The 15911-nt window shown below is 32.0% G+C and overlaps 3 protein-coding genes across 4 annotated transcripts in view; 2 read left to right on the forward strand and 1 right to left on the reverse strand.

Moving 5' to 3' along the window:
- The window catches only part of LOC135834735 (ATP-binding cassette sub-family G member 4-like), a 49682-nt gene extending 46768 nt beyond the window's left edge, over window positions 1-2914 (forward strand). For both annotated transcript variants that reach the window (XM_065348703.1, XM_065348702.1), the window contains 5 exons: window positions 1444-1612; window positions 1712-1812; window positions 1913-2068; window positions 2175-2360; window positions 2434-2914. In XM_065348703.1, the coding sequence (XP_065204775.1) occupies window positions 1444-1612; window positions 1712-1812; window positions 1913-2068; window positions 2175-2360; window positions 2434-2592 (771 nt within the window). In that variant the 3' untranslated portion in view covers window positions 2593-2914. The remainder of the gene's footprint in view (window positions 1-1443; window positions 1613-1711; window positions 1813-1912; window positions 2069-2174; window positions 2361-2433) is intronic.
- Window positions 2915-6499: 3585 nt separating this feature from the next.
- On the reverse strand, window positions 6500-8405 carry LOC135834731 (formylglycine-generating enzyme-like). The gene is made up of 4 exons (XM_065348694.1): window positions 7591-8405; window positions 7348-7519; window positions 7079-7262; window positions 6500-7001 (listed from the first exon to the last, which is right to left on the reverse strand). The coding sequence occupies exons 1-4, from the start codon at window positions 8225-8227 to the stop codon at window positions 6840-6842; spliced, it is 1155 nt and encodes a 384-aa protein (XP_065204766.1). The 5' UTR covers window positions 8228-8405; the 3' UTR covers window positions 6500-6839.
- Window positions 8406-8534: 129 nt separating this feature from the next.
- On the forward strand, window positions 8535-14955 carry Not10 (CCR4-NOT transcription complex subunit 10). The gene is made up of 13 exons (XM_065348693.1): window positions 8535-8766; window positions 8875-9163; window positions 9243-9393; window positions 9469-9665; window positions 9744-9875; window positions 9957-10019; window positions 10105-10208; window positions 13324-13472; window positions 13562-13761; window positions 13854-13975; window positions 14061-14321; window positions 14396-14718; window positions 14802-14955. Exons 2-13 carry the CDS (start codon window positions 8882-8884, stop codon window positions 14864-14866), a joined length of 2049 nt encoding a protein of 682 aa, XP_065204765.1. The 5' UTR covers window positions 8535-8766; window positions 8875-8881; the 3' UTR covers window positions 14867-14955.
- Window positions 14956-15911: the final 956 nt, after the last annotated feature.

The following is a 15911-nucleotide window of genomic DNA, read 5'->3' on the forward strand; positions in this document are numbered from 1 at the left end:
GACTCCCCCCTTAAGAAAAAAGTTGTCCCGGAGGATTGACAGGGGGGTGCAAGTGATCCTTAAGCGGGCCCCCCGACTATTGGACTCAACTCGAGGTGTTCCCCTCAGATTTGTGCAGGAACGCGATTTTTGGAAATAGGATTGTCTGAAACTTCCTCCATCAGAATTTCAGTTGCCCAAATCGATTTTTAGATTTTTTACGAATTTTTGAGAAACCCAAATTGATCATTTTCGACGATTTTTGATATTATTGTATTTTTATTCAATAAAAATTATGAAAATCACCATTTCCCGCCATTTTTAGAGCCTCTAGCTTGATTTTCGATTTCTCCAGAATTTTTGAATATTTCTCCAGAAGGTGCGAAAATGAAATTTGGGCTGCTAATTATCAAGTTGTAGCTTATTCTTGAGTTGTTTAACGAGTTTATCTACATTTGGACACATCTCGAGGTCTCCGTCTGGAAATTGACCCAAATGTAGATAAACGTCTTAATTTGATCGATGAGAATAAGCCTGAACTCAATTTTCAGTCGCCCGTAATTGATTTCTTCTCCTTCTGGAGAAATTAAAAAATACCGAAGAAATCGAAAATTGAGCTGGAGACCTCTGAATGCTTTCTGGAGGAATTGAAAATCGTGTTGGAGGCTCCAGAATGGCCGGAAATGGTAAAATTTATATCGGGACCTGTGAAAGTGGGGGGGGGGGAGGTCATAGAAAAAATACAGCCATTCGTCCAAATTTCCTATAAATTTTCCTCCGAATAGAATTTTTTTTTGAATTTTTTGCTTAATATTTTGGTAAAAAAAAACACCCTTAAAGTCCACCTAGAAATCGACTCAAACGTAGATAAACTCGTTTAACAATTCGAGAATAAGCCCAAATGAATTTAAAAGCCTTCTGGAGAAATCCAAAGATTCTAAAAAAAAATCAGAAACCAGTCTGGAGGCTCCAAAATGGTTTGAACTACCTAATGAAATTTGACTCGGAGAAATTGATATTCAATACTTCAGGACTAATTCCAATCATTTGTAATAAGTTTAGTAAGTTTTAAAAAAAACATGAATTCAAAAAAAAATGTTTTATTTTAGATTTTTAGAAATTTGCCAAAAAATCAGCAGAAATTTGAGGGAGGGGGGAGGAGTCAGGCCATACTCTTTCCAAAAATCTTGGTCTCTTACTCCTGTAATAGAATTAGTAAATTAAGTTCTCTTACAAATTTTCAAATGAGGACTTGAAAACTTTTCCTGAGATTTTCATGAATAATCTCAACTCAATATACTTCAAAAGATTCTATCAAAGTTGGGCACATTTGATAAAAATTGAAAAATTGAAAAAAAAACTTGTTCTTCCCCTTCCATGATTAAGGAAAAATTTAAGGTGTTTTTCGTGCAACTCTCGGAGGTTCAAATGCAGATGATTAATTTTTTTTCTCTTATTTTTCAGACGCTTATGTACTTGCGATTATTTGCTCACATTTTGGTCGGATTTTTAATCGGAGCTCTTTACTACGATATTGGTAACGATGGTGCGAAGGTTCTCAGTAATTTAGGATTCCTGTTTTTCAATATGTTATTTTTAATGTACACCTCCATGACAATCACGATTTTATCTTGTAAGTGATTCTCAATTTGCTATTTTTTTTTTTTTTTGAAATTTAGTTTCCCTGAGAAATTACAGAGCCGAATTAAATTTTGTGATTTTTTTTTTCTAGTTCCTTTGGAAATGCCGGTTTTAGTAAAAGAGCATTTCAACAGATGGTACTCGTTAAGAGCTTACTATTTGGCTATCACCATTTCTGACATACCGTTCCAAGTAAGTATTAAAACTCCTCCCTCCCCTCCTCCTCATCACAGAAAAAAAATTGAAGAAATTTCTCACGTTCTAATTCATCTTTTTTTTTTTAATGTTATAGGCTATATTTTGTGTGATGTATGCAAGTATAGTTTACTGGCTGACTTCTCAACCAATGGAAATGTTCAGATTCGGTATGTTCATATCCGCTTGTTTACTCATATCGTTCGTCGCTCAAAGTGTTGGATTGGTGGTTGGAGCTGCCATGAACGTACAAGTAAGTTTGAGTCACACATAAGGCAATGTGTGCGATGAAGTTGTTGAAATAATTGGCAAAATTTCACTTTATACTTATACACATTCTTTTCTGTATATGTTTATAGAATGGAGTATTTTTGGCACCAGTTATGTCGGTTCCGTTCTTACTCTTCTCCGGATTCTTCGTCAGTTTCGATGCAATTCCAGTGTATCTGCGGTGGATAACATATCTCAGTTATATTAGATACGGTTTCGAGGGTACTGCGATAGCCACCTATGGATACAATAGAACAAAACTGAACTGCTTCCAGGTACTGGGAAAAAAAATTTCTTGTGTTCTAATTTTGGAATTTATTGTTGATTGATATGGGTATTTTTTTTTAGCAATATTGTCATTTCCGTAATCCGACGACCACGTTGAAAGAATTGGACATGGTTGACTCGAAATTCGAATTAGATATCATCGCTTTGATAATTATTTTCTTAGTACTAAGAATAGCAGCTTTCATCTTCCTCAGATGGAAACTGATCGCTGTACGATGAAGACCAAGATTATTTTAAAATCTCATTTATAACTTCTTTATCGAGTGATATATTGTGTATTTTTTAGTTTCTTTTTTTCATATTACCTATTTTGTTTTTAGGTTTATTTATTTATTTATTTTTTAAAAAACATGTATGTCTATGTACGTTTGGAAAAGTTTTTATATTTGTTATATAGTATGATCAAGTATCTACCTACCTACATTTCGCGTGTGTCGTTTATAAAAAATTTAGTACAACGCATCAATCATTGTAATGAATTTTTACGATAAATACAAGGAATTATTTTTATGGTTACCGTTGAATAAAAATTTGTCTTTTATTAGCGTGTTATTTCAGTTTTTTTTCTCTTTGTATGTTAAAATGTACCTTACCTGGCTATCGAATAGACTGCGGATTTTGTGGACAAGTTTCTATTTTAGATTAAATATTTTTCAAAGTGTTCGGTTTTTATTGAGTTCAGGTTTACTCGTGGATCAACTTTTTATCTGCTGGATTACTCATAACGAGCGGTGATTCATGTTTTTATGCCTATCTGAGTTCATCATGTTATATCTCTTAGATAAACGATGCTCTATAAAATTCGTGCTTTTATTTCGAAAACTAATGGTTTAGCATAGGTTCTAAAGTTATTATTGGTATAAACTCGGCCATTTTTTAATCATCAATGGTTCATAAAATTACCATAAAATCAAAACTATTCACTTTTGACTTTAATATTTGAAACAAGAGATTGAAAATTCACCATAAGCTGAAAACCAGTGTAGTATACTGTAAGGAACTAAATAGTATACTGTACAGTATGACACAAAAGTAGTGCTCGGGATGGCTTTTATTTTTGAGTGGAAATAGCTAGAGAGATGAATGAAGTGGCATTGAGTAGGAAAAAATAAGGGCTTTCAAAAACGACCTTTAAAATTTCAGGCCCATGCACAGGGTGTCCACAAATTTAAAACCCGGTTTGGTCAAAAAATTCAAACCGGTTTTTATTGGCGCGATGTATTCTACACACTAAGGCGACAAAAACGTGATATGAATTTTTGAAACCGGTTCATTAATTTGCAACCAGTTGAAAAAAAATACTTAAAAATTGTAGGTACAGAAAAAAGCTTGGAACAAAAGTTGTAGAGCGTGAAAAATTACACAATTCTATTCTCAATCACATTTTGAAACCGGTTCACTGGTTCGCATTTAGCAACCAGTTTTTGACAATCACCTCAAAATCAAAGATAGAGAAAAAAATGAAACATAAGTTGTAGTGTGTGAAAAATTGAACTATTTTCGCTAATCAGATCTTGAAACCAGTTCATTTATTCGCAGCAAGCCATCAAAAGTTACCTGGGTGCAAATTAACTAGCCATTTTCAAAATCTGAGCTGCAAAAATAGTTCAATTTTTCACACCCTACAACTTTTGTTTCAATTTTTTTTTTCTATCTTAAATTTTTAGGTGATTGTCAAAAACTGGTTGCTAAATGCAAACCAATGAACCGGTTTCAAAATGTGATTACACAAAATTGTGTTATTTTTCACACTCTACAACTTCTGTTTCAAGCTTTTTTCAATATCCACCATTTTTGAGAAATTTTTAATAACTGGCTGCAAATTAGTGAACCGGTTTCAAAATCTGATCAGCAAAAATGGTTCAAGTTTTCACGCTTCATAACTTTTGTTTCAAGCTTTTTTCTCTTTCTCCAATTTTTAGTTGATTGTCAAAAACTGGTTGCTAAATGCGAACCATATTTTGAAACTGGTTCATTGCAATGAACCGGTTTCAAAATATGATTGGACAAAATTGTGTAATTTTTCACGCTCTGCAACTTTTGTTTCAAGCTTTTTTCTCTATCTACAATTTTTGGGTATTTTTTTTCAACTGGTTGCAAATTAATGAACCGGTTTCAAAATCCAATCAGCAAAAATAGTTCAATTTTTCGCGCTCTACAATTTTTATTTCAAGTTTTTTTTTCTTTATCTCCAATTTTTAGTTGATTGTCAAAAACCGGTTGCTAAATGCGAACCAATGAACCGGTTTCAAAATGTGATTAGCCAGCATTACGTGTGATTTTTCACGCCCTACAACTTTTGTTTGAAGCTTTGTTCTCTATCTCCAATTTTTATTTGATTTTCAAAAACTGGTTGCTAAATGCAAACCAATGAACCGGTTTCAAAATGTGGTTGGACAGAATTGTGTGATTTTTCACGTCCTACAACTTTTGTTTCAAGCTTTTTTCTCGATCTCCAATTTTTAGGTAATTTTTGATAACTGGTTGCAAATTAATGAACCGGTTTCAAAATCTGATCAGCGAAAATGGTTCAATATTTCACACCCTACAACTTTTGTTTCAATTTTTTTTCTCTTTCTCGAATTTTTAGTTGATTGTTAAAAACTGGTTGCTAAATGCGAACCAATGAACCAGTTTCAAAATCTGATTCGACAGAATTGTGTAGTTTTTCACGCTCTACAACTTTTGTTTCAAGCTTTTTTCTCTATCTACAATTTTTGGGTATTTTTTTCAATTGGTTGCAAATTAATGAACCGGTTTCAAAATCCAATCAGCAAAAATAGTTCAATTTTTCGCGCTCTACAATAAATTTTTGTTTCAAGTTTTTTTATTTATCTCCAATTTTTAGGTGATTGTCAAAAACTGGTTGCTAAATGCTAACCAATGAACCGGTTTCAAAATGTGATTAGACAGAATTGTGTAATTTTTTACGCTCTGCAACTTTTGTTTCAAGCTTTTTTCTCTATCTACAATTTTTGGGTGATTTTTGATTTTTGGTTGCAAATTAATGAACCGGTTTCAAAATCTGATCAGCGAAAATGGTTCAATTCTTCACATATAATAATAATCTGAATTTTGTGATTCTGATCTGAATTCTGAAGTTTGAACTTCGATTCACTCAAGTGTTCTTGTCTTCTCAAAAAATGGCGGGAAACGGGAAACCTTTAAAAAAAATGAAAAATAATACAGGTCTAAGACAAGTGACGTTACATGTAAACAAGCTCCACAAAATATCAATTATAAAGTCCCACTTTTTTGTCAAAAAGGGTCATCAAGTCTCAACTTACCGCCATAATAGTCAAAAACTTCAAAAAGTGCCAAGATTTTTTAACATTACATATATATATAATAAAAGTGACATTTTTTGGCAAAATTGTCATAAAAGTGGTAAATTTTAAATTTTTGTTTTTTCCAACAAACTAAAAAAGTGACTTTTGGCAAAATTGTCAAAAAAAATCCTGTTTTCTTGTCAGAAAATCCTGATTTTTATCGAAATTGTGAGAGTCTAATTTCTACTAAAATAACCACAGAGGCCCTGTTTTTTTCTGTTTTTTCTTTTTTCAACCAACATTTTTTTAAAAATTCCGTTGTTTTTCCAAAATTGTCAAATAATGACAAGTTTTTCCAACATTGTTAAAATAGTGATCTTTTTGGCAAAATTGTCAAAAAAAAAGTCCTGTTTTCTTGTCAAAAAAGTCTAAAAGTTCTAATTTTTGTAAAGATTGTAAAAGCATCTAATTTTTACCGAAATAACTAAAAAAGTCCTGTTTTTTTTATTAACCTACATTGTATAAAAATTTCATTTTATTGCATAAATCGTCAAAAAGTCCTAATTCCTTGCATAGAATGTCAGGAAGTCTCACTATTTGTTAACATGGCCAAAAGCCAAAGGTCCTAATTTTTGCCAAAGTTGTCGAGAAGAGCGATATTCTCAAAAGTCTCAAAAAAAGTCCAAAGTCAGAAAGTGTCAATTTTTGTCAATAATTGTCAATTGGGGTAATTTTTCATTTGCCAAATTTGCACAAAAAGTCTCATTTTTCGTCTAAATAGCTATGAAGTGGCAATTTTTCTCAAAAAGGCATTGGTGAAAAAAATAAAAATATAAAAATAAGACTCGAAGTTGAAATGAGATGAAAACGATACATAAAATTTAATCGACATAATTATTCACAAACAAAAGAGGAACACGAGAAAAAAAATGGTAAAATAAGTAATAAACTAAATCACGTTCGTACTAATAACTTATAAAAATATACAAAAGAGATTGAAAAGCTCAAAAGAGCACAAAAATAAAACATGGAATACAAATTAATAATAATAAAATACCCAAAAATTCGAAAAACCCCTTAATGTTAAAATAAAATAGGCAAATGGCAAAATATCACTCATCTATAAAAAAAATACCAAAGTTTTATAAAATACGCATACGAAAAAAAAAAACAAAAACAACAACAATAAATCACAAACTACGTAGAGATTGATTTAGCACATCTGAAGCCGATATTAACCGAAGAAGAATCCGGTGTGTTTTGACTGCGAGCTGCACATCGGAATCGGAAACAGTAATCTTTATGACACATAAAAGAGCCACCTTTTTTCACTTTATCGGTGCTATTTTTAGGTCCTTGCTGTAAAACAAACCACCAATAATGATTACCGCAATTCAACAAGGGTGAAATTACGAGCGAAATAGTGATATACTTACAGGGTTAATTTGCAACTTTTTGGAATGCTTCGTGGTCCAGAAATCGTTAGTCCATTCCCAAAGATTACCAATAATGTTGTGCAATCCGAGGGATCCTTGTTTGAAAGAATCTACCGGTGCTAATGTTTTATATCCATCGTCCGCTGTGTTTTTATAAGGGAAAAATCCCTGCCACGTATTGGCCCTGTATATAAATAAAAGGTCGCATTAAAATTACATTTTATACAGAACGATGATTAATAATACTAAATGTGTAACGAAATACTTGCATATGTTTGCCATTCGGAATGAATTCATCGCCCCAAGGATAAATACTGTTATCGTTAGCTCCTTTACAAGCTACTTCCCATTCAGCTTCTGTAGGCAGTCGTTTACCTAACCAGTTACAATAAGTCACAGCATCGAACCAACTAATATGGTTGACTGGGTGATTCAGTCTGTCTGTAAAAACAATCCAAATGTAATTCTAATCTTCCACGATCCAACTACATAAATTAGAAATGATTAGGTACCTTTTATCGTTGTATTCGAACCTTCAGGATGATCCCACGATACTCCTTTCATAAGTAACCACCAAGGTACCTCGACTGCTGCCGGAGCTCTCTTCTCTGTATAGTTTTCAATCATCGAATACAATATGAAAGAATCACCGAATCGTTCCGCATCCGTAATGTATCCAGTTTTAGAAACGAATTCAGCAAATTCTCCTATGCTCACTTCGTATTTATCTAAGTAGAAATCGTTCAATTGAACAGGTCTCTGAGGAGATTCTCCGTCAAGTTTTATTACAGGTTCGTTGGTCCCAATCGAGTATCTTCCTCCTGAGATCAGTATCATGTTTCGAGTCGGTCTGGGCTGTTGAATTAGAGTGGTGAAGTTTACGTTGAAACATATTCCTTGGATTGGTTTGGTACCGAACACTCTGGTGAGTTTTTTACATCCGCAGGATGAATCGACTGAATAGAGGTTTGAAATTAAGAGTAGAAAACATACAGCTGAGAGTAAGCAATTCATGTTGGCTGCGGTTGTGTTGAAAACCAATTTATTGGAGGTACTTGAATGGAAAAATTTCCTAGTGAAAGTTTCTTCATTTTGAGATAAGAAAGTAGACGTTACGTTGTGGTCGAGTGATTTTTTTTTAGGGAACATTTTATTATCATGGACATAGTTTTAGAACTTTGGAAGTCATAAATTAGAACGTTTAGAAACGTCAGATGACGTTGCTTACACGTATCCGTATCGTTGTATAAAAATATACTTTTGACTTTAAAATTTAAATTACCAAAATAATTAAAAAGAAAAATTTCAGTTTTGAAAAGACGTGATAAGGTTTTTGAAAAAATTGATAAGAACCACTTGGCACTTGGCCTTGGGTTGAGAACTAGTTCCAGTTTGAATCGCCAGAGAGCGCTTCATAAAAATAAACCCCAATCACCAGGTTAGCAAAACAATACAGGTACGCTGAAAAAAACATTGTGACTGGATTTTTGATAAGTGTTTGAAAAACTCTGAAAAACTGTGAAAAAAACCTCGAGACGAAAAATAATCAAAAATTACTTCCCAAATAGTAATTCGCTAATTCCTGAATGTATAAATTCGATAAATGTGAAAAAACCACCCTAATCCCATCACCGTTCATTCTACCAAATCACTCATCGAAACCACCACCGAAGAAATAGAAACTGAAGGTTAGTCTGAAATTCGAATTTATCTCATTTAACGAAGCCGGTTTATACAAAAGTCCCTTTAATACATCATATTGATTCGTATTGTAACCAAATTCGTGTACTTTACAGCGCCAAAATGTCGAAACCTGAAACAGAACCAACCCCTCAGAAAGAAGCCGAAACCGAAGAACCAGATCACGAATCTATTTCCAACGAATGTCGCGAATTAGCCGTTAAAGCAGCCGAACACTTTGATAAAAAAGAATACGCCGAGAGTCTAGCAAATTTAAGCAAATTACAAGAACAGAGACCTTTGGATACTAGATTTACCCATAATTCCGCTGTAGTGGAATTTTTTAGCAGCGAGCTTGGAAAAGTATCGGAATTCGAGAATAAACTCAATTCCGTGTGTAATTTAGTAAGTTGCTACGTTTGTAATTAGAGTGGTTGAAATCAGGATATGACGTGTTATTGTTTGGTTTGTGTGTTTTTTAAAGGGTGAAATTAATTTGGATAATATCGAGTCATTGGATGACGTTCGGAATTGTTGTATTTTATATAACAAAGCAGTATTGTTGTATCATACGATGCAGTATAGTTCAGCGTTAAGGATCTTAAATAAGGCTTTTTCACTAGCTGATTCGATGGGTATGGAGAATTTATATGTACGTTGTAATAATTATGTTGTTTGATTAGATTATGATTGATTGAATTTCATTGCAGATGAGCCATTAAGAACAGCTGTGTGTTTCCTGTTAACTGAATTGTTTCTATGTGTACATCAGCCTGACAAGGCTCTATCTGTGATAACATTTTTAGAAAATTTTTCCCAGTCCGGTACATCTGTAGTAGTAGAATCATCGAATGAAACTGAAGAAGATGTTACCATCAAAGCATCCGATGAAAATGAAAATAAAAAGGTTCTTGTACACAGTTTATAAATTACGATTAGAAATATGTATTCGTAAATTTATAACGATTTTTTTTCATGTTCACAGGATGATTCAGAGTCATCGATCGAATCATGTAAATCTAGAATACGTGTGTATAAATGTATATGTTGTTTGAATTCACGAAATATCAATACCGGTGAAAAAGAACTGGAGGGTTTAACCTCGAGTTATGAAAAAGTATGCGTTTTTTTCCACTTAACGATATTGTTGTTGTTGTTGTTGTTTTTAAATACGAATTATTTTGTGTAATTTTTTCAGGAAGATGTTGCATCAACTGATTCTTCCGGTGATAAAATGAAAGAGGCTAGATTTCATAATATGGTACTTTTTTTTTCAGAAGAATTGATTGTTCTCTCGTGAAGATTGTGTGCTTATTTGAATGATAATTATTGAAATTTCGTTCCAGAAATGTAACTTCAAGTTCCTCAAAGCGTACGCTCAGTATTTAAGGGGATCGTTAAAACCTTGCGTTGAAATCATGTCAACGATTCCTTTGACGAGTAACTTCAGGTACTAAAATTAGTACTGTATTGATGATTTTAATCGTGCAAGGATCGAATGTGTAGATTATGCCTGCCCCCTCCCGTTGCCCTTGCCTCAAATTTTATATTTCGAGTGGGACTTTTTTCTAAATTTTTTTGCTACCGAAGGAAGATTTTTTTGATTTTGAAATGTAAATGGGAAAATGAAACTAAATCGAGGTATTAAATGAAGATTTTATCTAAATGTGCTTGAAATCGAATGAAATTATTCAGTAACAGTTATAATAATTTAAGGAATAAGAGTCGAATTAATTCAAAAATGGAAGTACTTATATGAATAAATAAACCAATGCAATTTGATTAATAAATGAAAATTGAAAATGAATAAATTTGAAAAATCAAGATCAAATTGACGCTGTAAATCAATCTTTATAAATTGTAACATTTCTTTAGAAATTTAATTAAATCAATGAATAAAAATTGAATTAATTTGGGAAACAAATGTTTAATTAAATTGAACTAATTTATTTTGGAAAAAATTAGGCAAATAAAAAATGAAAAATTAAATGAATTTTAAAAATAGAAATGGATCAAATTGATGTTGAAAATCAATTTTATTGTAAATTGTTGCATTTCTTTAGAAATTTAATTAAATGCAAATTTATTTATTTTGAAAAAAATTAGGCCAATAAAAAATGAAAAATTAAATCAATTTTAAAAATAGAAATGAAATGTTATAATTTATAATCATTGAATTTTTTTTCTAAATGAAGAATTGATTGATTTAAATTGAAACAAAAAAAAAATTAATCTAACACGAAATTAAATCAATTTAAAAAAATAGAAATTAAATTCAAATTAAAATTTTTATAAAATCATTAAATTTCTCAAGTTCTTAAATAACTACTCGGATATTAAATAGATAAATGAATTCACGAATTGAATAAAATTACGTCAATTTAAACTGTGATAAAAATTGAATTAAACAAATAAATTGAGTTTACCAAATAAAAAATTAAATTATAAAAAAAATGAGTTAATGAAAAATAGAATCAATTTTTAAAATAGAAATCAAAATATTTTGAGTAATATAAACTTAAATAATCAATTTAAATGAAAACAATTATATCAAGTTGAAAGCTTGAGTGGAAGTTTCCCATAAAACTGCACTATATTTTTTTTCTTTTTGTACCAAAAATAGGTTCATCTTTTATAATTATTCTATGTTTATTTTACGAAAATTCAGTCTGTGGTTTCCTTATTTTCGATAATATCAGTTTTACTGTTCGTAATAAGCGATTAAAATTTGTTTCTTCTATAAAAAATTTAATTTTAATTTTATAATTTAAAATTTTTAATTTTTATAAAAAATGTCACGTTTGTCAATGTTTTTATTCTTTTTTTTTTGCAAAAAATTAAATGATAGGTTTTTTAAAAAAATGCTTTTAAGTATTGTAAGAATTTTTTTTTGATTTTTGATATTTCAAAAGTATTTTTTATTTTGAATTTACGTTGGAGTAGTTTTAAAATTTATTGTCCTTCCGAGGGAACCTCCACTCCGATTTTAACGGGACCGCGATTTTTGGAAAGCGCATAGTCTAAAGCCCCCAAAACCTAATTTTCAGCTGCCCTAGTTCATTTTTCGATTTTCGGCGAATTTTTGAAAATTCAAAATTGACTGTTTTTGGCGATTTATGCTTTTTTTTTTAAAGTACGTACTTGATCAGTAAAAATGGTCAAAATAAGTCCCAAAACTAATATTAATTACCCAAATCCAAATTTCACCATTTCCAGCCATTCTGGAGCCTCCAGCGCAATTTTTCATTTTTCCAGAATTTTGAATTTGCTCCAGAAAGCGTGAATATGCGATTGGGCAACTAAAAATCGAGTTGTATATTACACTCGACCTGTTTAACGAGTTTATCCACATATGAGCCGATTTTGAGAATGACACCTCAAGACCTCAAGAGTGATTTTTTGAGGTGTCACTCTCGCTCCAAAACGGCTGGAAATGGTAGAATTTGCGCTCCGAGGGTTAGTTCTTAGAAATACAGCGATTCGCACAAATTTCAAAAATTTCTTCACAAACTGTCATCTTCTGATTTTTTGGATTTTTTAATTTTGAAAAAAGCTGGTCAAAAATCCACTTTTGAGGTGTCACTCTCAAAATCGGCTCAAATGTAGATAAACTCGTTAAACAGATCGAGTATAATACACAACTCGATTTGTAGCTGCGCAACTTCATATTCACGCCTTCTGGAGCAAATTCAAAATTCTTGAGAAATTGAAAAATCGCGCTGGAGGCTCCAGAATGGCTGGAAATGGTGAAATTTGGATTTGGGTAATTAATATTAGTTTTGGGACTTATTTTGACCATTGTTACTAATCAAGTACGTACTTTTAAAAAAAAAGCATAAATCGCCAGAAACAGTCAATTTTGAATTTTCAAAAATTCGTCAAAAATCGAAAAATGAACTTGGGCAGCTGAAAATTTGGTTTTGGGGGTTTTAGACTATACTCTTTCCAAAAATCGAGATCCCGTTCAAATCGGAGTGTGACACCTCAAGCGGTGCCCTTGTTAGAATTAGCTCGAATTTAATTTTTGCGAAAATATTTCAATTTTTTATCGTTTTTTAGTTGATGAAAATTTCAAAATTGATAAAAATTATGTCTCTTTATCCCATTTCTGTTTTTTTTCTCGAGAAATGTGTTTTTGTGTCGAAATTGTTTTATGATGCTCATAAATTTATTATATATTATTTGATCAAATTTCATCTTTCTGAGAGTAAAGATTCTTTTTGTATCCGTCCACTTTCCATTACACTTTGAATTCGTCGAATTTTTGCATTTTTAAATTTTTTCCTGTTTATTTTGTGCTGATAAGATAATTTCATAGCGATAGGAAAATTAAAACGTAAAAAATTGTTCTCTTATTCCTTTATATTGTATTCATTTATTTACTTCATGATTTTTTTTGTGTATTAATTTACTGGAGATTTTTCGAGCCTTTTTTTTTTTAAATGAGTACATAATTATGAAACCTGTAGCCAAAAATGCCCCAACAATCCACACCACCAAGGTGTATATTACTCGTATTTTTGCCCAACGAACAAATTCGTTAATTTATATGAATTATTTCGCAGTCTAACTGGCGACTCGGTCCCATTGGCGTACTTCAATAACATGGGCTGTGCTCATTTAATGATGGGCAAATCCAATCTAGCATGTTTATATTTTCGCAAAGCTCTACAAGAGAACGAGAACAACGTCAAGTTGAAAAGTTCTAAAGAAAGTACGTGTTTTATCGATTCTCAATTGAAAATATTCCCATTTCACAACGTACCTAACTTTTAAATTAATCGTTCAATTTTTTTTCCACAGGTGAAAATCGGTCAAAATCGTTGTTTACTTGCGGAGGTAATAAATTACCCGAGTTGGTGTATAATTTAGGAGTAAGTTTATTACATAGCGGTAAACCGACCGAAGCTTTCGATTGTCTTACACTTGCGGTGCAAGTTTATCACATGAATCCGAGATTATGGCTTAGATTAGCCGAATGTTGCATTATGGTTCATAAAAACGTAAGAAGAAGCTTCTGTATTATTGGAGTACGTTGAACTGATGAAAAATACTTTTGAATTGATACTAATTCGAGAATGATTTTATTTTTCAGGGCAACGAACGTGATTTTGATTTTATTAATAAAAGAAAAGACGTCTTAGCTGATGTAATTGGGACCGGAATCCATAGAAAATTAGTGTTGAATTTAAACTTATTCGAAAATAATAAATACAGGTAAATTATACGTATACCGAATGAGCTTTACTATTAAAATTTTACCTTAAATAACGAAGATCTGCGTTTATTTATTTTTTTTCAGCTATGATGCTCAATCTTTTGCTATCCCTGTAGCGAGTCTGGAATTTGCTACGTTATGTTTACGTAATGCTTTGCTCTTGTTATCCAATCCAACGGTCGACTGTTCTCCCTCCAATCCCATCAGTGAGACGCAAATCGCCAATTTAAGAGCATCTGTGTTGACCAACAGCGCATACGTATCATTATGTTTAGGAGATCCTATCGTGGCATTAAATAATTGTAAAAATTTACTCAGTATTCCCAACTGTTCTGGAATCAATAAGTACGATTTTCTAAATAGGATTTAACCCTACGTAGTATCGTACTGATTGGTGTATTTTTTTTTTTTTTTGACAGATTATTGGGCCATTTGTACATAGCCGAATCGTTCATTCTACTGGATAGAATACCAGAAGCATTAGAGCATCTGAAACCAGATTACAGCAATTACATGTTACCAAACGATCAAGAACAAAAGACTGCAAAACGATCTTGGAAACCGGATAATTCTGATAGTGCTAGAGCAGTATTTCAGTACAATTTAGCTGTAGTTTTAGCCTTAAAAGGTGATCTGCAAAAGGCGGCAGATCTCTTGAAACAGGTGTGGCTGACCAAGGGGCCGCAATGTGAAATACCGGTGCAGATGATATCGCTAGCCCTATACATCGAACTATCCTTGGGTAAGTTTCACTCGCTGGAAATGGAATCGTATGTCTTATGTAATTTTTAAAACATTTTTAATCCTTTTTTAAACCTTTCGTAGGTCACGCAGATGTTGCTAGAAATATTATAAAGCAGAATTGTCCACAGTACAGTATTGCTGCGTAGCAATTTGTCGTCGTCACATTTTTATAATTTGTATATTTTATTGTAATTTTGTAACGCGATAAAATGGTTTTCCAATTTTTTATACGTGATTTAATAATGTTGTATTTTTCTCAGAGAGAATGAAAAAAAAAAAAAAAATCGTGGAGATGTTGAACATTTTATTTTGGGCGTAGTTTCGTCGAATTGAATCCTCGAAATTGAATGATAGTTGACTGAATAAAATGGCGATTTATCATTATTTATTCATTACATTAATTTTGCATTCTTTGTTTTTTTGAAATAATAGCATCGTTGAATTATTCTTTCATTTGAAAAAATATCCCTATTTCGATCCTTTGCGTGGCCAATTTGGTCAAAACAACGTTAAAAGGAGGAGTTGCGATAAGGCCATTTTTTTGGCACCAGCTAGTTATCGACTCAAATGTTGTAATAAATGTACGAAATACGAATCCGTGGTCAGTTAACCCAAAATGACCAGTTTTTGGGCTCCAGGGGTTCCCAAAGTTGCGAATAAAAACATAATTTTAGGAACCATAGTATTATTTTCAAAAACTTTTTTAGCATAAAATATCTGTTCGAACCAAACAAACATGAGAGGTTATTTTCTTACTTAAGACCCTCGGGGCAAAAATTGGGGGTTTCAATTTTTTGAAAATTTTGGAACCACCCCTTCGAACCCCGCTAAAAAGATTTTTACAGTTTATTAGTATCTGAAAGACCTCCACCTCCATCCTACCAAAGTTTGAGCTGGTACTCAAAAATTCAATTTTCCAATTTTTCGTAATTTCGATATTTTGGGAACCCCTGGAAAACTAGAAACCTGCAATTTGCGCCAAACGTAACGTTCTGAGGTGTATATTCGATTATTTAGATGAAAAAGTTGAATTAAGCTCCCTGTATATTCGTAATTTTGAACCCTTTTTTTTAGAGCCTCCATTTTAAGCACACCTAAAAATGGCGTTAGCGCATATTTTTTCAAATGAATTGAAGAATTTACATTTGAAACACATTAGCAAGTGCTCGATAATTTTTCGTAGGATTTTTC

The sequence above is a fragment of the Planococcus citri genome, chromosome 2, assembly GCF_950023065.1.
Source record: "Planococcus citri chromosome 2, ihPlaCitr1.1, whole genome shotgun sequence".
In the NCBI taxonomy this organism is placed as follows: domain Eukaryota; kingdom Metazoa; phylum Arthropoda; class Insecta; order Hemiptera; family Pseudococcidae; genus Planococcus; species Planococcus citri.